Source organism: Aricia agestis, chromosome 6 (genome assembly GCF_905147365.1).
Source record: "Aricia agestis chromosome 6, ilAriAges1.1, whole genome shotgun sequence".
Lineage (NCBI taxonomy): Eukaryota > Metazoa > Arthropoda > Insecta > Lepidoptera > Lycaenidae > Aricia > Aricia agestis.
In genome coordinates this window covers 11,863,992-11,886,092 of record NC_056411.1, presented here as the reverse complement: position 1 = coordinate 11,886,092, position 22,101 = coordinate 11,863,992, and the positions used below count along the sequence as shown (strand labels likewise).

Genomic DNA, 22,101 nt, shown 5'->3' with positions numbered 1-22,101 from the left:
TTCTCCAAATTCCTTCTCACCATACTGACTTCTTTTCTTATTCTTTCACAGTTCATGCCGCCAGGCTTTGGAACTCCCTACCACCAGAGATTCGTGAAAGTAAAACTTTGGCACTATTTAAGAAGAGAGTCAGGTTACATTATCTGCGTCAAAACACGTAAAATATATAATATTACTACTGTTATTCCATGTTAAGTTCATCTATAAATTATTTTTATTGTAAGTATATAAATTTTTATTATATTCAATATAATATGTTATATATAATATATATATGTATATATGTATGTATATAATAATATATACTTCAATATATTTTATATATATTATAATATTATTATATGTTGTATATGTATATACTTTACTATAATATTACTAAATAAAAATAATGTACTAAGTTTATCTTTACTATTAAGTAATAATAATTTAAGCGTGCACACTAATTTTTGCATATTATATTTTTACAATCACTCATTCCTATTTTCAGTCAGGTCTTCTGGAAGACATTCCATTTTGGAATAAGATGTACCTTTGTACAAACATATTTTTAGTTCTAAGCTGGTTTGTTAACTTCTATTTGTGTGTACATAAATTGTAAAATAAAAATAATATTTAATACACATCCATGACCTAGGAACTTTGAAAACTTTTTGTTCCGTCGGCGGGATTCGAAACCGCGACCCCCGGCATGAGCTACCAACGCGCTCACCACTGAGCCACAGAGGTCGTCTGAGGTCGAGTTATTCTGATCTTAGACATTAACATTTTATTAATTCATATTAAATTGTGGCAACGCATAATTTTAATTGGTCATTCTGAGTTTCGTTTAGTGTTTACATTCAGTTCAAAATGAATTTAAACATAGTAACAATAATAAAGATTTAGTTGAATCTTTATTATTGTTACTATGTTTAAATTCATTTTGAACTGAATTTTCGTTTTCGTGTCTATTTTCGTTTTTGTCTCCATCGCATCGAAACGCGTACTTTGCACGTATGAAGTGATTACATCAGCATATTAGTGTTTGTTGCCCTACTATACTGTCATGTTTGCTGTGATCAAAATGTTTATATTTGTAGTTCGCACTACAGAGGTTAACACTTGGCATAAAACTTTAGATGTTCTGCAGTCCGCGAGAACACCTCGGCTGAGTTGGACATCTGTTACCGAAACACAGGTTAGTCTATCACAAGCTTATGATTTGATTATGCCTACCGAGTACAGTGGTGAGAGAGTGCTCTCAGCCAATCAAAAAAATGTCTGTTTGCACTGTCTCGTCACAGTATTGCCACTCTACTTGGTAGATGTAATCGAGGATCAGTGTGAACCATTTTTTGAGAAGCAGGTAGCCAGGATGTTAATTCAATGTGAATCTTCTTGTTAAGGGGGCGACTAACCCTAAATTGTCGATTTTATAATTCTTTTTTATGCTTGAAAATAAGCCCCGAATTGTTTCATTTTCTAAACATAGATACTACATTATATTTCCCAAGATCCGACTTAGCGAAAACACGAATCTTAAAATTTTCTCCATAGACAAAAAATCACAAAAATGCATCTAATTTTCACGATTTTTTTCATATATTGCCATAACCGTGCATTAAACTAAGTTAATATTTTAACAAATAGTATAGAATTCTATCATTGAGAAACTGACATAGCGGATTTTTTAAATGTTGTATATTTATCGAGTTATTGACAAAAAACTAATTTAGCGATGAATCCGCGTCGTTCTTTTTCACCTGGCATATGAAAGACGGGCGTGAGTGTGAAGAGAGAAGGACGATGTTTGATTTTTTGCGTTAATCGCCCTCTTAAATAGGTCTTTAGTTTTGAAAGGGCCATTTAAAAAATGCATCGCTTCGCATCGCCTCGTCATGTTGCCGTTGCCAATGTACGTAAACAGTTACTGTTTGGTAGTTAAATATGAGAAATACATTTGCTTATTTGATCGTATTAGATCCAACTATTGATTTTAAGCTTCGATGGTTGAGTAGTTTAATATGTCCTCTCTCCATGGCCTACTCTGCAGAGTAATTATTCTAGTTGTTAGTTCTAGGTAGTAGAGTTCTCTAAAAGTGAACTAAGTACGGGCGCATTAGGCAATTTTCCCTGGCTTTATTTTGGTCTTACAAAAGAGATAAGATTTTACAAATTTCAAATAAATAAAAATAAAACAGAAGTAGAAGACACGCTTTTAATAATAATAATCATCGCGCATCGCACATCAGCGACGCGACGCCTTCTAGCTCAGCTGCAAGTCCCATAAAGTTTTTGATTTTGGATTTTGACAGTCAGTATACGAAGAGAACCTTTGCTAGGGCCAGCTTTATGAACAAAATAAAACTAAACCATAAATCATTAACACCGCCACTGTACACCCATACAGTAAGACGGAAGTGCATTCTGCGTAAACCGAAACACAAAATGTAATAACTAATTGATGAATTTCAGTAACATTAAATAAAAAAATCTTTCTGAAAGTTAGACGTCCGTGACCACGACGTCCGCTGGATATATTATCCGAAGCTTTGGTAATAATAATCAAAGTGCTTCGGACAATCTGGAAGGAAGCGTTGAAGCGGTCAGTTCTGCGTTCTTTATGTTGTCACACTCACACAGAAGGCATAAGGACGCGGTCAGAACGCTTCCTGTGTGAGTAGGTACAGGCATGGTCCGAAGGGAGGTCACAGGGGACATGACCCCCCCCCCCCCCAAAATCTAAGGTAAAATTGAAAAATCTCAAAATCTTGCTAAATAATAAAAGGAAATTTCTATCAAAGTATCCCCTAACCACGACTTTGACCGAACTTAGATAACTGCTGTGAAACCAGAACCGTCTGAGGGCGCAGATAAAAAAAAATGTAGTGACTACTGAGTGACCCCCCCCAAAATTTCAGGCTGCGACCGCGCCTGAGTCGCGTATAGTATCTAATATCTATGTAACGTAATATAACACAAAGAACGCAAAACTAACCACCTCAACGCTTGACCACTGTCTGATAAGTCCCAGAAAATAGCACGTCTCCGTTTATCTTATATTTTTAAGGTTCTATGGTCTTTTTATATGCGCTCGAAACAAAACTGTTGTAATATTCGTTGTGGATATATCTGTGTGTACAAGGTTGTATTGTACAAATACGCACGGATTATTTGATTTGCCATCAACCTCGTGAGTATTCTGAGTAACGATTTCCACCATATTTGTTTAGCTTCTACACATAGGTAAACATGGAAAATATTATGTTACGCAAAATATTCTGACCCATGCAATAAATAGGAATAGGATTTTTGTTTGCTTGTTTCATGTTTGTTTGCATTGAATGAGCTCCGAATGAGATGATGGTACTTGATTGAGTTTGACGAAATTTGTTAAAAACTATTTTACTGGATTTTTAGGCTATTGCATAGCTTTTATCGCAGGATTTAAGCGCGGCGAACGAATCAAGGAATTCCGAAACGAAAAACCCTAAGGGCATGCCTTCGGCGTTTTGGACACTCAGCAGCAAAATGGATTCTGACGTCACTCTCTAGACGAATCTACTACATATATACAAGGTGTTACAAAAATAAGTGATAATACTTTGGGGTGTGTACGTGTTCCTTGTAGAGAGTTCACTGTGAAAGTAGCGGCGCTGAAAGACCAAATTTTTTTTTCACTTTTGTATGGGGAAACTCGTGACGCTCAGGCCCTTGCCCATACAAAAGTGAAAAAAATGTTGGTCTTTCAGCGCTGCTACTTTTACAGTGACCTCTCTACAAGAAATACGTACACACCCTAAAGTATTAGAGTAATTTCCCTAAATATGGACTAGTCACACAATGTGGACTATGGAAATATTTCACTTCGTATAACTACTAGCGAAGTGAATATAGCAACACACAACGCACTTTCGCCGCGTGGCGCCACTAGTCATTCGCAGCGAGTCTCCGAGTGCGGCTGTGTCGGTGGCAGCCATTTTTGTTTTCAGCGTGATTTGATATAATTTTTCGGTAAGTTTCGTAAGATGATTGCTGTTATATTGATATTAATTGTATTGTGAGGATTATTTTTTTGAAAATGTTATTGTATTAGCAGTTATTGTCCCTAAGAGTAATAACTGTAGCTAACGTAAATATTTTCTGAAAACATTATAACCTAAAAGTAGCATCAGTTTTCAATATGGACTCCAACAAGGATTTCATAAATGGACCAGTGGTCCATATTGTAATTATGTAGTCCATTTTATGATACCAGTTTATTTTTGTTTTAGGAAATGGCCTCGACAAGTCAACAAGGCAATAGGCAAAAATGGAGTAAAGATTCTATGACTATGGCAATATTAGCTATTAAAGAAAAAAGAATGGGATATTTAAAAGCGTCAAAATCTTTCGGCGTGCCAAAAACCACACTCATTCGTTTATGCCAAAAACAAAATATGCCCTTGTATGATTTGACGAATATAAAACTTGGTAGAAAAGCAACACTTCCCACAGATTTAGAAAATGATCTAGCTGAATATGTTCTTCGAATGGAGGAAGCAGGGTTTGGATTAACTAGACGTGATATTATGTCATTGGCTTATCAATTGGCCGAGAAAAATAACTTGTGTCATACCTTTTCGCAAGAAAAGCAGTCTGCTGGTAAAACATGGCTGAGATTGTTCTTAAAGCGCCACCCTAACCTCTCTTTTCGCCAACCCACTGGCACATCCATTGCAAGATTGAAGGGCTTTAACAGAGAAAGTGTCAACAGATTTTTTGAATTATTAGAAGAAGCTATGGACAAATACAAATATACTCCAAACAATATATACAATGTTGATGAGACCGGTATTACAGTGGTGCCCTCAAAAATGCCTGAAATACTTGCCGAGAAGGGAAAGCGGCAAATAAAGGCTGCAACATCAGGCGAAAGAGGGTCTACAGTAACTTGTGTACTGTGTATGAACGCTAGCGGCTCATATGTTCCACCAATGATGATTTTTCCCCGTAAGCGGGATAGTCCACTTTTAATGAAAGGAGCTCCTCCTGGCTCAATACACGCATGTCACCCATCGGGTTGGATTCAAACTGATCTTTTCACTCAGTGGTTTAAGCATTTTCTACAGCACGTAAAACCTTCTGACACTTCTCCTGTACTTTTGATATTAGATGGACATGCAAGTCATACAAGAAATATTGAACTCATTGACTTGGCACGAGAGAATCATGTTCAATTATTATCATTACCTCCACATTCTAGCCATAAGATTCAGCCACTCGATCGTACATTCATGGGGCCATTAAAGAAATACTTCACTGAAGAAATCCGGCAATTTGTGCGTAACAAAGGACAAAATGCTCAGCATTGGGACATTGCGGAGCTATTTGGGCGTGCCTATATAAAAGCTCAGCGTGCTGAACTAGCAATTAATGGTTTTCGTGCAACTGGGATTTGTCCAATTGATAGAAATGTTTTCCAAGACCATGACTTCATAGATTTTGAGAGTGAACAGTCAGGGAACAATCAACTTGAACAGGTAGACCCTATTCAGCAAACACAAGACATCGTCCAATCGCCGCCAGTCATTTCCGCTCATAACAGTGATGATGGTGATTCAGACAGGACCATGTGTGAATCGCCATCGTTACTTACACACAAACTCCACGCCAACGAAGTTCAACCTTTAGCCAAATTGGCATTAGAAGCTTCTTCAAAATATAGACAAATTAATTCATCCCAAGAAATAGATCTTTCTCCCAATCCTCATTCATCTCTAATTCCTGAATCATTTAGACAAGATACAGATTTAGATCTTGCATTGCAGTCCCAAAAAACAAGTGAGCCAGAAAAACCTTATGAAGATAGACCTTCCACATCCACAGCTTATTTGTCTCCAAAACAAATTTGTCCAATACCAAGTTTACACAAAAAAACTAGTAAGAGAGGGAGAAAAGTTTCTAAGTCAACAATATTGACTTCATCGCCCTACAAACTTGATTTGACAACATCAGTAAAAAGGAAAAATGAAGCAGAAGCGCTAAAGAATAAAAATAATGCTTTGAGGAAGTTGAAAGGAAAGGAAAGAATGAATGACAAGTGTGCCTCAAAAAGAAAGAAAACTATACCAAAGAAAACAAAAGAAAATGACAGAAAGAAAGCAAAAAAAAATGATAAAACAAAGGCATTGAAGAAAGTTAGAAGAGAGTCCACGTCATCCGACGAGAGTGCCTTTTCAATCAATGATATGACTGATGAGAGCCCTGATCGTAGCCAAAGAGATAATGGCAAATGTTTTTATTGCAACGGACTGTTTTCCGAAGATACACAAGGAGAGCAATGGATCCAGTGTCCTTCATGCGAGAAATGGGCCCATGAAGAATGTGCTGGTGTCGAAAGTGGTCGATTTATTTGTGAATTTTGCCGAGATGACTGATTCTTTTTTATCGTATTATTTTCATTTGTTTGTTACGGTAGTTGAGCCTGGTTTTTGTTATAGAAACCTTTGATAACGGTTAAATAGTCGCTGTTAAGCATTAGTGTCCTAACCCACAATTTTTTTTTGTGAACATAACTGCATTCATAACTCAATACGTAATTTTTATGTGGGTTAGTACACTAATGCTTAACAGCGTCCATTAATGTAAACCGTTTATTTGTTTTTATTCTTACTTGATTTATTTTCTATGAGAGTTTTATTTTTGACAAAGTGTAAAGTTAACTTAGGTAGTAAATGTATACTTATGCCGCCTATAAGTTGGTAAGTTGTGATTTTTGACTGATAAAGATTTACTTAAATAGTCAATTTTGTGATAAGATAATACTTGAACTTACTTATAATTCGAAATGTCCATATTATGTACCCATAGTCCATATTAAACATGCTGTGGTCCATATAATACGCTCATTTTGAGAACAGGCAATAGTGCCTGTTTTTGAAAATTCAGTATTTTTCTTACTTATGTTGTTATTTTTGTAAGATTGAATCTATTTTTTTAACTGTGTTAATTTCTTCATAGATTTATGAGAATAAATCCTTACAATCTATTAAAATTTGGGTTTTATTTATCAAAAACGATACGGTAGTCCATATTTAGAGAACTTACTCTATCACTTATTTTTGTTATACCCTGTAAATAATAATCTGTGTAGATGAGTGGACAAAATGGCGTCCACGCCACGCCGCGACGACGCTGCGCTGTCGCGGCGTGTGCGCTGCGCAGTCGCGTCGCTTTCAAATCGCTCGCTAATCGCCAGTGTGATAAGGCACTAACACCCCCATACTCCGACCGGCGCGGCGTTGCCAGACTTCGGCGCAGTGTTATGCGAATAATATTATAGAAGTAATAATTGCAAAAGTTGGTAAAAAATCCAATACAATTATGAGTGCCACACGTATTCTTTTTTTTATTATTATATTGATAAAAATTAATAATTAAAAAATATTAAAGTAAATATTACTTATATCTAATCTTATATTAATATCTTTAACCTTTAAGTACACGCGTTGTTTTGGGTAACGTTCCGTCAGGCGTGGGGTCTAAAAGTACCCCAATATAAATATACATATAAATTCAGAATGCTTTAATAATTTTAAAAACCTGATTTATATTATGAGAAAAGATATTATTTTATTTATGAAAAGCATTAATAAATAATAAAATAACCATTATTTAGACAGTAAAGAATATTTATATGAGCTAACCAATCTCGTGCATAGAATTTTTAGGGCACATGTTTCATGTACTAAAATTCAATAAAAATGTCTACTTTTGACTGACTTATTTTTTTTTCTAATAAAATAGGATTTATAAATAGGTAATAACAATAAAAATTAACAATAAACATTACCGAAAAAAATTGTCAATCCTTGAAAAGTACTACCCTAAACCAAAATTATTCCTCGACTACTACCTCAAGTAGGCTAGGTAAGTAATAAATAATTTTACTGAATGAGGCTTACGGACAATAATAATTAGTTCTGATAATAGCTTTTCTTCGCTTAATTTTTTGTGCACTAGGTCTAGCTACCTCTCACTCTTCCAAAATGTTTCTAAAAACTTTCAGAGTTATTAAATTGTATAATGTGATTTGAGCGATTTAATTTCCTGTTAGTCGGAAACCATATTTTCCACTTATACATAGACAATTCAAAAAAACAAATAAATAAACACAGAAACAATGTGAAAAAAGTATATACGTTAAATCACGGGTGGGGTCTGCAAGTATCCCCACAGAAGCAAAAATGTAACTTCTCTTAGCAGAGGAGCGACTGACTTTTACTCACTGAAAGAGCTCGCGTTGCATTGAGATTTGAAATAAGCCGAAAATGTGCGATCGTAACTTGCCAATTTAAAAAATTATCGTCAAAAAACAGCGCGTGGGGTCTGCGTAGACCCCGCCCGTGACGTTAAAGGTTAAACGAGCAATTCTTGTATATGTATAAATATATAATTGGAATCTCGGAATTGGCTCCAACGATTTTCATGAAATTTAGTATAATATAGGGGGTTTCGAGGGCGATAAATCGATCTAGGTAGGAAACGTTTTTAGAAAATGTCATTTTATTCGTATTTTATCGAATACCGAGCAAAGCTCGGTCAAATAGCTAGCTATTGTTATTATATTATGTATGACATTGAGTAACGCTGTTATTAGCTTACGTAATTAAACAATATGATAGAGCCTTATTTATCAACAGAGGTTTTATAATTATAGTCTATTAGCTCCATTTAGCTCCACTTATGTTTATTATTATGAGACGGCATAATATGTTATTACAGCAAAGCGTTAATTATGAAATCAAAATAACATTATGCTTGTCAACAATATTATCTCTGCGGCTACTTATACATAATATTTGAAGCAATGACAATCCTTCACCCTCCTTCCCCACAAAAAGATAGTGGAGAAGAACACAAGAAGTCCCGATAACTTTAAGGCAAGAAGAAGCTAGAAATTTAAATTTTCGTTTTTTTTTCTGATGAATCAAACACTTCCAAAAGTTTTTTTAAAATGCCATATCTGTGGGGCTTGTTAGTATAGGGCCGGTATCAAATTTAGGGTGGGTTGCACCAGAGGCGTGGTTAAAGTTAAAGTTATGGTTATAGTTGAGGCTAACTTTAACCTCAACTTTGATAGATGGCAGCTGGTCCGACAAGGCTATAAATGAACGTGCCGTGGGCGGGGGCGCTGCTGGTAAAGGAGAACTGTCAAAAATGGCGTTTTTGTATGATGACAGCGTTAGTTCCTTTTTTCGCCACGTTTATTTAAAGCCTTGTCGAGCTCAAGGTTATGGTTAAATATGGCGTCCATTTTTTGCTTTAATCAAAGATTTGATATTTTTCATTGTAATTATAGTTAAAATTACAGTTATAGTTAAAGTAAGTTGGTGCAATCCACCCTTAGTATGCCAAGAAAACTATTTCACAGGCAAGGTTAAAGGAAAAGCCAGTATTGTAGAGTTATTTTCAAATTTTTTACGGGTTGCTCGTTTGTAGAACTCGACACCTATTGAGTTCTCTACAAAATACAAGCCAAGCTAAGAGAACCTATACAGTGCAAGTTTCTGGAATGCTTTGTTAAAAATGAATTTTCCACTGGTGATACAACTAGAACTTTAGAAGAAACCCTTTATTTTGTGAAACAGATCGTCTGATTTCTAAGTTGTTGCTTAAATAAAACGTTAGGCGATTAAATATTGGCAGCTTGTTTAATTCCTTGTATTTTACGTACCTACGATATTGCTATGCATAGAAATATTTAAGGTAACGTTAATAAGAATTTAGTGGCATTCATTTAAAATGTTTTGAGCATATTATATTAATTGATAAATCTTCGGGTACTTTTAAATAAGTTAAGCATGTTGGATACACCTCAGTGACTCGCGGTCGCTAGAAAGCAGCCTAAACGTAAAAGCAAGAAAAGTGCTCCGCAAAAAAAGCCATAAGTCCCAAAACGATTTTTACGTCCTACCTAGTTTTAACGGTGTCGTTGTTGCTTTTCAGACACAGAAATGGAAACCGTACCTTATCATCCTCTCATCGAGATATCACAGGAGCAACTAAAACAGGCCCGCGAGTTCTACGGAGTTGGGAACGCAAAGAGGATACAAGAGAGCCTAGACCAAGTCGAAGAATGGTGCAAAAAGCAAGACCATTTAGTAGATGCTCTACCGTTTTTAAGTAAGTTATTTTGTATTGATTGACTAATTTATTGTAGTGTTATTGTAGTTCATTATTATTGCGATAAATTCACCTAAACCTGTCTAAAGGCTTTATATTAGTGTAAATTTTATGCATGTTAACTACTATTTTAAATAATAATAATATTTAAAACTAGATGTCCCGGTGAACTTCGTGTCACTTGAAAACCTTCCCTGGACTTCTACGAATATTTTAATACTAAAATCAGCCTAACCTAACGCGACTAACACTGTATCGTACATCGATCGAATAGTTTACGCGCAAATCATAAAAGTTTACTGTGCGGAAACCGTACATTTTTCCGGGACAAAAAGTATTATATGTCCTTTCTCGGGACTCAAAGTATCTCCATACCAAATTTCAGCGAAATCGGTACAGCGGTTTGGGCGTGAAGAGGTAACAGACATACAGACAGACAGACACACTTTCGCATTTATAATATTAGTATGGATTGTATAGGCGAGTTATACGGGATTTTAAAATAATACTACTGCTAAACATAAAGGCCTTATTCATATTTTTTTTAACCGACTTCCAAAAACGAGGAGGTTATACGTTGGGCTGTGGATATGTTTTTTTTTTATGTATGTTCAACGATTACTCCGCCGTTTGTGAACCGATTTTCAAAATTTTTATTTTGTTGTATAGGGTATTACTCCAATTTGGTACCATGTTCAAAAAAGTGGTGACCTGATGATGGGATCCATGAGTAATCGAGGGAACTCCTCAAAATTCAAATGGAAATATATGATTTTTTTGGTTTCATATGAAGTATTCTAGGCATATGTTACCAAAAAGTAAGATTTTGCACCAGGATATACCATGGTTCGAAGGTGGTGAACAGAACTCCTTACTCCTTATAGATACATGTTTGGGGGTTTCGGTGTTGTCTTAAGAACTGAAAGCAAATACTACTATGCAAAATTTCATTAATCATCATCATTATTACCACCATTCCACGATACATCCATGAGTAATCGAGGGAACTCCTCAAAATTTATATGGAAACATATAGTGATTTCAATTTTTTAAGAAGTATCCTAAGCATATGCTACCAAAAAGCAAGATTTTGCAATAAGATATACCATGGTTCCGAAGGTGCTAAGAGAACTCCGGATTCCTTATAAATACAAGTTTGGGGGTTTCGTAGTTGGTTTAAGAACTGAAAGCATATGCTACTTTGCAAGTTACATTCATCATCATCATTATCACGACCACCAGTCACCACACCATGAATTATCTAATTATAATAACCCTTATTTACCTTAACCCTTATTGGTACTTACTTTTAATCGTCTTTAAGAACGAACCCCGAATTTGTCGAACGATTTACAAAATTATAATGTTATTTCAATGTAAATGATTCGATCTTGGTGTTTAGGTTACCAAGTTAGTAATTTGATCATAAGATCTATGAGGTATGTTATTCTCCTTAAAATTTATAAGGACGATTATAGTTATATTTGAGCATAATATTATATTATGTTGAGCTGATGAGTTTCCATGAGTGTAATGATAGAAATAAATTCACTGAACAGTACTTTAGAGCCTTTAAAGACAGGCGTATGAACATTAATTTTATCATTGTTTGATTAAGAGCGAGCTGTCGGATCCAGCCACTAAGCATAACACATTAGTCTGTACAAAAAACCAGCTTATTAAATATGAGTAAAAAGAGTGAAATTATTATTTTTAACAAAAAATTAAAATAACTTCCAGGGTAAAAACAATAATAATTTATAATGAACAAAATAGTGTTAAATAATTCTTACTCTTTAGTGTGCCTTATGCATAACTCTCCTAAACCTCAACTATTTATATGTACACAACTTCATTATTTTGAAGTCGGTACCAGTCTTAAATATTAAAAATATTTTGTCATAGAACTCAGCATTCTTAGCTGGTACCGTCTTCAAAATAATGAAGTTTGTGTACATATAAATAGTTGAGGTTTAGGAGAGTTATGCATAAGGCACACTAAAGAGTAAGAACTATTTAACACTTTTTTGTTCATTATAAATTATTATTGTTTTTACCCTGGAAGTCGGTTTTAATTTTTTGTTAAAAATAATAATTGCTTACATAATTACTTTGTAGTAGACAGTTATATAATAATTGAGGATAAAATAATAACCTTTTTGAGTATAATTCCATTTGCGAGAATACACAGGATTTTCCTGGTAAAGTTAAATGATATAAACTCAGATTAAAAGTACATTAAAATAAATGTTCATTAATTAAGTGTGTTGTAAAGGTTCCACTTTGTTTCTTAAAAATAAAGTATGAAGTATCTTACGATGTCATATTATTATCTTATATCTTTAAACGAGCAATTCTTGTATATAAATATATAATTGGAATCTCGGAATCGGCTCCAACGATTTTCATGAAATTTAGTATGTAGGGGGTTTCGGGGGCGACAAATCGATCTAGCTAGGAATCATTTTCAGAAAATGTCATTTTATTCCTGTTTTATCGAATACCGAGCAAAGCTCGGTCAAACAGCTAGTACAGATGTAATATAACATAATATTACGTCAGTATAGTAATATAATACAATATAAAATACAACATAATATTAATATGTTATTGTTAAAAAAAATTGCATTAGATTGTATCCCCTTTGCTAGTAAAAATGAAACAAACTATCGGCTTTTTTATTTTATTTTAAGTTACTAAAATTATTAGCGAAGGAATCTTGACTCAAAAAAATAATAATTATCTTTTTTGCAGGTAGAATAATTCTTGAAAGATTGTTCATAATGGCGAAAGGTTCAATAGAAGGTACAAAGATTAAAATAGACAAATTCTGCACCACCAGAGCAATGATGCCAGAGATATGCCTCAACAAGACCTTAGAAGAATTCGATCAACTTAGCAAATCAGTGTAAGTTATTAAACAGTAAACATAATATTAAAAATAAAAAAATAAAAACGCTTCCGTGACCCAGTGGTTTAGAGCGTGGTTCCTAGACTCGGAGGTTGTGGGTTATATTCCCGCGTTGGAAACATGTTGTTTCCTAGTTTGGTTAGGACAATGCAGGCTGATCACCTGATTGTCTGACATGTAAGATGATCCATGCGTCGGATGGGCATAAAAAAGTCGGTCCTGCGCCTGATATCTCGCTAGTCGTGTCGGTCTTCTGTCCCACTGGGTTATGAGAGTATAGGAATATAAAGTGCACTTGACACTTGTGCACTGAGCATACACTTGGGCACTATAAAATTACTCTTGCGTAACTGGCCTTGTTTCAATGAAACCGGCCACCGTCACCAAAACCGGTGTAAAAGTTATTATATTAAAAATAGAGCTGCGTGGACTGAACCAGGCAAATACCGCCAAGTCTTAACCTTTATTCACGTCATTTATAAATGTACTAAGACATTGATACTGCTGCAGAGTTCAACATTGATATCAGTGGTGAGCGCGTTGGTAGCTCAAGCCGGGGGTCGCGGGTTCGAATCCCGCCGACGGAACAAAAAGTTTTCAAAGTTCCTGGGTCATGGATGTGCAGGGCTGTAGCTACAGTCAGCATTGGTTACAGGTAGGGCAGAAGTACAAAAAAATAATCATAATTTATTGATTTCTTGGGTTTTGGTATTTTTAAGGTAGGGCATTGCCCCCCAATGCCCCCCTCTAGCTACGGCCGTGTGGATGTGTATTAAATAATATGTTCATCATATAATAAAAATTTTAAATATATGTATAGTATAAAAGTATTAAATATTTTTCCGTTGTCTGGTACCTGTAACACAAGTCCTTCAGGTACTTACCAGACTGACGTGGTGTGAAGCGTCCATATGTATTATTATTATTATACCATTTTTTAGAAAAAATTGCTTCTTCCCTGTGATTTATTTTATAAATGTGCAAAATTTCATCAAAACAAGTGTAGAGTTGGTAGAGTTTTGGACCCTTCGATGCAAACAAACAAAAACATTGGTATTGGTCAAAAGCAGTTACGGAATTCGGGCCAGAACCTGACACACTTGATCAAAATGGATAATTCGAAATTAATCCAACAGAAATGAAATTTAATATGTTGCTTTCCAGGTCCTACGTGCCGCTGCCAAAGTTAAACCCTGCTGACAACTCAAGAGTGATGGTAACGCAGCTGACATCGGAAAATTTCGATAATATCTCTCTACTGTCGTACATAAGATATTGTTATTTCGTAAGTCACATTAATTTATCAGTTCATAATTCAAAAGTTAATTACACTTAATTTTCGTACCCAATATACGTACAGAATTTAATTAATTTTAAACCGTTTTTATATTAACCCAGTTGGATGCAATTTGATATATTGTTTTGTGTATTTTTCCAGATCGGAGAATACAGACTGAATTTTGACTACAGCATTTCAGAACGATACATCGTCGACCTAAAACATGCTAACTCGAGCCTACTCACAAAATTGAACCCGATTATTTTGAAGAAGGGAGAAATTTTATGCACGGTGTGTATCATAATATATTTTACTAGATGACCCGGCAAAAGTTATTTTGTCTATACGTCATTGTCAGACGTTGCAATGACAGCTTCTTTCAAAAGCCCCAACAGACAAACTTCGATAGCGTGATTCGGGATGAACGCTGTTAGGTTCTCTACAACGCTATTTCGGGTATGAAAAATATATTTTAACCAATTTTCAGATTTACCCGAAACAAAAAACACACAAAATTTCAAGTACAATGGGCCAGTTATTTTGAATCTTATAATATTCCCCGCGTTCCACTTAACGTTAAAAACGATCAAAACGCTCAAAATGCCTCCTATTTTGAGCGTTTTGATTCTTTTTTAACGTCAAGTGGAACGCTGGGATTATGAATATTAGACAGAGTATAAGCCCACTCTATCATTGTTATTCAAAAATAAACCACGGCACATCTAAGAATACATTTTATGGACGTAAAACACACATCAAACTTTTCTTTTTATAATAATATGATTTATGAGCTATGACCTAATAAAACAGCATTTTTTGCCTTCCAGGAAGGGTATGGAACAAAAATCGCTGGCATTCACATATTGAACGCCCCGTCTTTCGTTGACAAGTTCGTGTTTATACTGAAACAAGGACTCAAAGAGAAGGTGGCAAGCCGACTTCATGTGCACAACTCGTATGAGGACCTCCAAAAACATATATCCAAGGAAATTTTGCCAAAAGACTATGATGGTCTAGCGCCACCGATGTCCGAATTAAGAGGTATTTATATTAATGAATATTATAATTAAATTCTTCTCATACCAGTTTTGATGATGGTGACCGGTTTCACTGAAGTCACTGTAAGCTCAGTGCCGGATTTATTTTTTATTTTTATTTTATTAGGAAAACAAACAAGTATACAAATAAATTACAGAAGAAATTACATACTAAATTTAAAATAAACAATATAGTATACTCCACTAAGTTTTCACATATTACTTAGGAAAAAAAAACAATATACCTAAGTACCTACTTAATTTTAAATATACTTAATTGCTAACAGTGCATTAAAAATTTACATTTTTATGAGTGAAAGCCACTTTTGATCCGCCGCTCCATGTAAGCAGCCCCTCTAATATATGCCCCTCTAATAGGCTGTCGCCCCCCCTAGTACGCTGCCACCTCCTAGGCCTATACTGCCTATCAAATCCTTGGCTGAGCCAGCTACGTGGAATTTATTTTATAGGGCTCATGAGTGCACGCTGCATTGGACACTATGTCCATGTTTACTCTCGTAAGTCATCGTCACTCTTGTAAGTGGGATGGATGACCAGAGGGCCTAGACAAGCGGCAAGCGATTATCGTAAACGCCAACGCCACAAAATGTATGGGATTTGACATTTAGTATTCGCTAGCGAAGCGATGACTTATGTCAAATCGCATACATTTTGTAAGCGTTTACGATAATCGCTTGCCGCTTGTCTACTAGAGCTGTACACCTATCGCAGGATTTATTACTTGCCTATTCGACAATTTAATCTATCTAGTCAGATAATCATGTGATTAGCCTCTATTGTGTATGTCTAACTGGTTATAAGGTTTGGGCAATGGGACTACCATAATATAATAAAAGTCACTAAGTCACTAAATCACTAAGTCATGTTTAAAAATAGAATAAACGATATTAATTAATAAAGCCTACAAACCAAATCTGGTACAAGGAAATCAAGTAAAAATTGTAAATATTATGTACGGGAGTAATTAATTTTAGAGGTCACAGCGTTGTGGACAGAAAAGTTTTGTGTCAGCCTCGAGTCAATTCTTGACCTTCATGGTTCAACTTGTGACACATTATGTTCGTAATTATAATTATTGTGGCTGAGATATTTTATTTGCGACTTTTTTCATAAAAAGAAACAATACGTAATTATAATAATAGTATCGATGGCCCCAATGAATAAACGTGCAATCGAAAAAAGACAACTTTTCAGGAAGCCAAAAAAACGTTTGGAACCACAAAACTTTGACTACATAATAAATAGACAAATATAATGTATAATCAAATTAAAGGTAAAAAAAATATCTTTCAGCTCATATTATATTTATTTAAAATCGAATATTAACGGTTTACTACATATTTAAGAAAAACCATATTAAATTATTATTCTATTGAATATGTGACTTGTTAACAGTATTGTATCAATGCGCGTTTATTCGTGTCATAAATGAAGTTTTAACAAGTGCAGTGAAATGTTGCATAGTTATTCCACGTATATTTTTTTCCTCCTGAGCCATGCTCTGGTCATTTACACGCTTATTTTTGTATATTTTGTTGCTTTTACATATTTGTAAAGATAAAAGCCCGTATATTAGTGTTAAGAAGTTAATTCATTATTTATGTAATACGACCTTATTAGTGTATGGTATAAAATGTAAATCTATACTAATATTATAAAGAAGAAGAGTTTGTTTGTTCGAACGTGCCAATCTCAGGAACTACTGGTCCGATTTTTTTTTTTGTGAGATGGTTCATTTATCGAGGAAGGTTATAAAATATAAATTATTACCCTAAGACGAATAAAAGCGAAGAAACATAGGAAAATGTAGAAAAAATCGGGATAATTATTTTAGGGCGCTTATCTCGCGAATTACTGGATGAATTTTTAAGTTATTTGGCACAGATGTAGAACATGATGTGAAAGAACATAGGCTAGTTTTTGCGGGAAAATGTACGGTTTCTGTAAAATTTCTCATTTATGCGGGCGAGGCCGCGTGGAACGTCTAGTTAGCTAATATTTTCTTGTTGACGGTTCAGTAAAAATATTGTTGACCTATTGTTGTTGTTGTTAAATATGGACCTACCTTGCGTCTATGCATGAACACATACATATAAAACGGAGTACAACCTTGCCTAGAGATCCTTCAAGAGAGAGATCAATCGGGCAAAGAAACAGCAGGTCAATAGTATTGGTGAAAGACTCGAGTGCCTTCCTTTGTGAACCCGTGAATTCTGGTCTCTGGTCTAAGCTATTGAAGGGTATTTTTGAAAGCCATCCAGCCATCCCTACAAGTAGGAAATGAATCGTTGGCCCACGACGCAAAATACAAAGACGATCTTCTGGGTAAGCTCCTTGCGTCAAAATCGACCCTTGGTGACCTTGCGATAAAAACCGCCAACCATACCACGATGCAGGGGCATCACGTCAGATATTAGATTACGTCAGGGCTCAGTGTGAATAGCCCTGCGTGTCCTTGATATCCAAAAGTCGAGTGGGCCTGACGGAATCCCTCCTATTGTGATGAAAAAGTGTGCTCCAGAGTTGGCTCCGGTCTTGACGCATCTTTTTCGGCTCTGCTATTCCACTGGCATCGTCCCGGCTTTCTGGAAGACAGCCTTGGTGCACCCGATCCCCAAAAAAGGTGATCGCTCAAATCTTTCCAACTACAGACCAATCGCTACAACCTCTCTCTTCTCGAAGATTATGGAATCCATTATCAATAGCCAGCTTCTTCGATACTTGGACGGCCAGGGATTGCTAAGCGATAAACAATACGGGTTCCGTAAGGGTCGCTCGGCTGGTGATCTCTTGGCATACCTGACTCATCGTTGGGCTCAGGCAATTGAATCGAAGGGAGAGGCATTGGCTGTTATTTTGGACATTGCGAAGGCCTTCGATCGGGTTTGGCATAAAGCGCTGCTATCAAAGCTTCCATCATACGGACTGCCCGAGAAATTATGTAAGTGGGTCACTAGTTTCTTAGCAGACAGAAGCATAAAGGTCGTAGTTGACGGCGAATGCTCGGAAACTCAGTCTGTTAATACTGGTGTCCCTCAGGGCTGTGTGCTATCGCCTACTCTATTCATACTGCATATCAATGACATGTTACAAACCAAAGGCATTCATTGCTATGCGGATTTTAGTACAGGTGATGCCCTATCTACCGGCTTCCACCATATTTCTCGGCTAAATATCATCGAGAGTCGAAACGAACTTATGTCTAAAATAGAGAATTCACAGGAGAAAGTGTCTGAATGGGGTAGACGATACTTTACTGATTCTGTTCTTAACAGGACGAGACAGTATTTCAGTCTGAACCAATGCCTGCAACTCTACAAGGTGCAGGTTCAGCCTCATATGGAATACTGTTCTCATACCTGAGCAGGGACCCCAAAATACCAACAAATCCCTTTGGATCGTATTCAACGAAGGGCCGCTCGAATTGTTGACTGCCATAATGATTCAAACAGGCTGGACCCCTTGGAATTACGCGAGATGTAAATACCTTCACTCTGCATCCTCAATCGGTTGTATCACGGGTAGTGCACTGAGGAATTGTTCGGAATAATAGGTACCTCCTGCAACTTTTCGCCAGCGTTCCACGTTAAAAATATACTATCTCATAACCTTGATGACTAGCAGTCTTCCACCATGCTTTTTTCGCGTAACTTTCTGCCGCGCACTGTAAAATTTGGAATAAACTGTCACCAGCAATATTTACGGACCTATACGACCTGCAAACCTTCAGGGAAAGAGCGTATTCCCTCTTAAAAAGACCAGCAACTCACCAGCAGCTCTTGTGATAAACTTTACAATAGCTCTTCTAATAACCTTTACAAAAGCAGAAAAGACAAGAGAAGTTAGTAAAAGATAATAGAATAGCTGTGATTATTATATTCAAAGTTTCGCCATCTGAAATGAGGCATTACTCATAGAAGTGGCTTGCATTTTTACACGAATAATCGTGCAAGAGTTATAACCCAAAGGAAAAGATAGACACGAGCGCCAAATTGTTTTAACACTTTTATTCTGGTGAACTCAAATAAACAAATAATCTGCAATAAGCGCATGTTTTAATTTTAATGTGATAATATATGTTATTATTTTTTCCGTACAATAAAGGTTTACATTGCTATAAAATCGTTATTTTAAGTCAAAAAATTAAAAAAAAATTTACATAGGTGTATCATAGTCCATGCAAACGAAAAATCAAAAAAAAATTTTTTTGGTAAGAGCTCTTGCACGTTTATTCGTTGGGGCCATCGATATGATCATGATTTTTTAAAATAGTTTAGGCAACAGACATTTAGGTGGGATTTCACCAAACACACATAAAACTTAGTTTTATAAAACTTAGTTCCCATTGAACGCGTTCATGCTGCGACGTAAATCTCGATTTGTTTCGATTGGATTTCACAAACTTCTTTTGATCGCGATTATTAAATCTAAGTTTACGTGACGTCACATGTTTTCATCATTTTAAAGCCTTTTCAAGTTAATTTAACTACAAAATAGCAAGAAACAATACATAAACTAACAAACGCATGTGTCAAAACTGTCGTCTTGACATTTATTTTGTCTATGTTTTTAGTTCCGCCATGACAGGGCTTGAACGGGTTTTATAACGTTAAACTTCGGACTTTGGGCGTTCAGAAGATAAAACTCGGGTTTGCGTTGAACGCGTTCAGTTTATGCTGGTGAAATGCATTTCGATGTTATGATCGCGTTTATACGTTTTGAACCGGTTCAGAGTGCTTTGAACGCGTTCCATTTCTTTGGTGAAATCGCCCTTCAGAAATCGGTTAATAAAATTGGCGGGTTACGACGACGGTTAGGGATAATATTATAACAAAAATATGGTTGGTAATATTACCTTCTCAGTACTCACTACTCACTTTCTCGAAAGTCTGTCTGTCCGTTACCTCTTCACGCCCAAACCACCGAACCGATTTTTCTGAAATTTGTTATGGAGACACTTTGAGTCCCGGGAAAGGACATAGGATACTTTTTATCCCGGAATAATGCAAGGTTTCCCTCACGATAAACAAACTTTAGCGCATCGAAGTTGCTGGCGTCATCTATCTGTCAGTATCTATAGTCAGTAACGGCCGTTCCCAATATTTGATCTATCTCTGGTTTTGCCCTACTAGAGATAGAAATAGCTCACAATTGACATTAGAGAGATATATTTTATGTCAATTGTGAGCTATTCCTATCTGTAGTAAGGCAAAACCAGAGATAGATCAAATATTGGGAACGGCCGTAAGGCAGTATTCATAATTCAAAAACGTCGCGTTGTATCATTAGGGTGAGGGCAAAATCCTGGTATAACTGCAATTATTCTTGGGGTTCCGTACCCAAAGGGTAAAAACGGGACCCTATTACTAAGACTTCGTTGTCTGTCCGTCTGTCGATCTGTCTGTCTGTCTGTGTATGACGCCAGGCTATATACACTATACAGCCTGTATGATAGCGGTTCTTGAGATACCTCAAGTACTGCAATAACTAGACTTCTGAAAATTTTACACATTGTGTATATCTGTTGCCCCTATAACAAGAAATACTAAAAACACAATAATATTAATATTTAAGGGGGGCTACCATACAACAAACGTGATATGGAATAACAACATGTAGGCACTTGAAATTTTATCAAAGGCCTTACTTAGATCTACGAATAATAAAAACTAGTTTTTATTATTCGTAGCCTTAGATATAATATGTGTACTTTAATATTAAATAATAATATTTAAATAAAATTCAAATTTTTGCTCTTTTTTTTATGCTTTATAATTATAACGGTACGGAACCCTTCGTGCACGAGTCCGACTCGCACTTGGCCGATTATTATTTATATTTTTTTAACAGAGCAATGGCAAGAGACGTTGAAATCAGAGGAAACGCGACGGCTGGTACAGAACGCTGAGAGATTAGTCAGCAACGAGTCCAAACGCAGCGTCGCTAAGTTCAACGAGGAGTACTTGGGGATGCCCGGCTCGTTTAGAAAACTAAACGTCGATTAGTTGTAACTTGTAAATAAACTTGGTTTAACACTGACGATGTTTTATTACACTAACCTATCAATAATAATACGCATGTATTTAAATCAATATCTGTATATTCCCTTTTCTCGATCAAAATATTTGAAAGTTTCACCAAAAATACTGACTTGCACACTATTAATGCGAATTCAGCATACTATTTAAAGTTATTTGCGAAACTGTTTTACTGAACGAATAACTATTATTAAAATAGTATAATATCTAACAATTCCTTAGTTCAACAAACATACTGCAACTTTTTAAAGGAAAACCATTACCTAAATTACTTTTAGGAACATCATTTATTCTAAATAAAACCCAATTTAATCTGTTATATTCATATAATTAAGAATAATAGAATAAAGAATAATTAAAAATCATCAAGTGCTAACTTAACATGGACTAAACTTTGGCACAGTGAATGGTAACTCAGTTTATAAACAATAAGAATAAACAATCGGCAAAGAACGAGTCGGATTCGCGCACAAAGGGTTCCTTACCGATATATTGCAAAATAATGAAGCCCCCGGCTTAGGAATTGCACTCTTGGGGTTGACAAGCTACTAAAGAAAAAAAAAGAAAAAACAACTGGCTTCAATTATGAGTCGACGCAGCCCCGCTACGCGGGGCTTCTACTTTTGGGTGGTTCACAAAAAATAACCACGATGGCTAAGGCGGGAGCTA

The 22,101-nt window shown here is 35.7% G+C and overlaps 1 protein-coding gene across 1 annotated transcript; it reads left to right on the top strand.

Annotated features, from left to right (window-relative positions):
• The first annotated feature begins 1,069 nt into the window (after positions 1 to 1,069).
• Positions 1,070 to 21,431, top strand: LOC121728459. Its single transcript, XM_042116651.1, has 7 exons — positions 1,070 to 1,177; positions 9,970 to 10,146; positions 12,901 to 13,054; positions 14,222 to 14,342; positions 14,496 to 14,627; positions 15,164 to 15,377; positions 21,245 to 21,431. Exons 2-7 carry the CDS (start codon positions 9,978 to 9,980, stop codon positions 21,397 to 21,399), a joined length of 945 nt encoding a protein of 314 aa, XP_041972585.1. The 5' UTR covers positions 1,070 to 1,177; positions 9,970 to 9,977; the 3' UTR covers positions 21,400 to 21,431.
• The last annotated feature ends 670 nt before the right edge of the window (positions 21,432 to 22,101 follow it).

What these genes read in the sequence shown, in the direction of transcription:
- LOC121728459 (XM_042116651.1), top strand. Translation starts at nt 9,978, where the DNA reads ATGGAAACCGTACCTTATCATCCTCTCATCGAGATATCACAGGAGCAA. An exon ending in ACATAAGATATTGTTATTTC is followed by an intron (nt 14,343 to 14,495) that starts GTAAGTCACATT and finishes GTATTTTTCCAG; the next exon opens with ATCGGAGAATACAGACTGAA. An exon ending in AGGGAGAAATTTTATGCACG is followed by an intron (nt 14,628 to 15,163) that starts GTGTGTATCATA and finishes TTTGCCTTCCAG; the next exon opens with GAAGGGTATGGAACAAAAAT.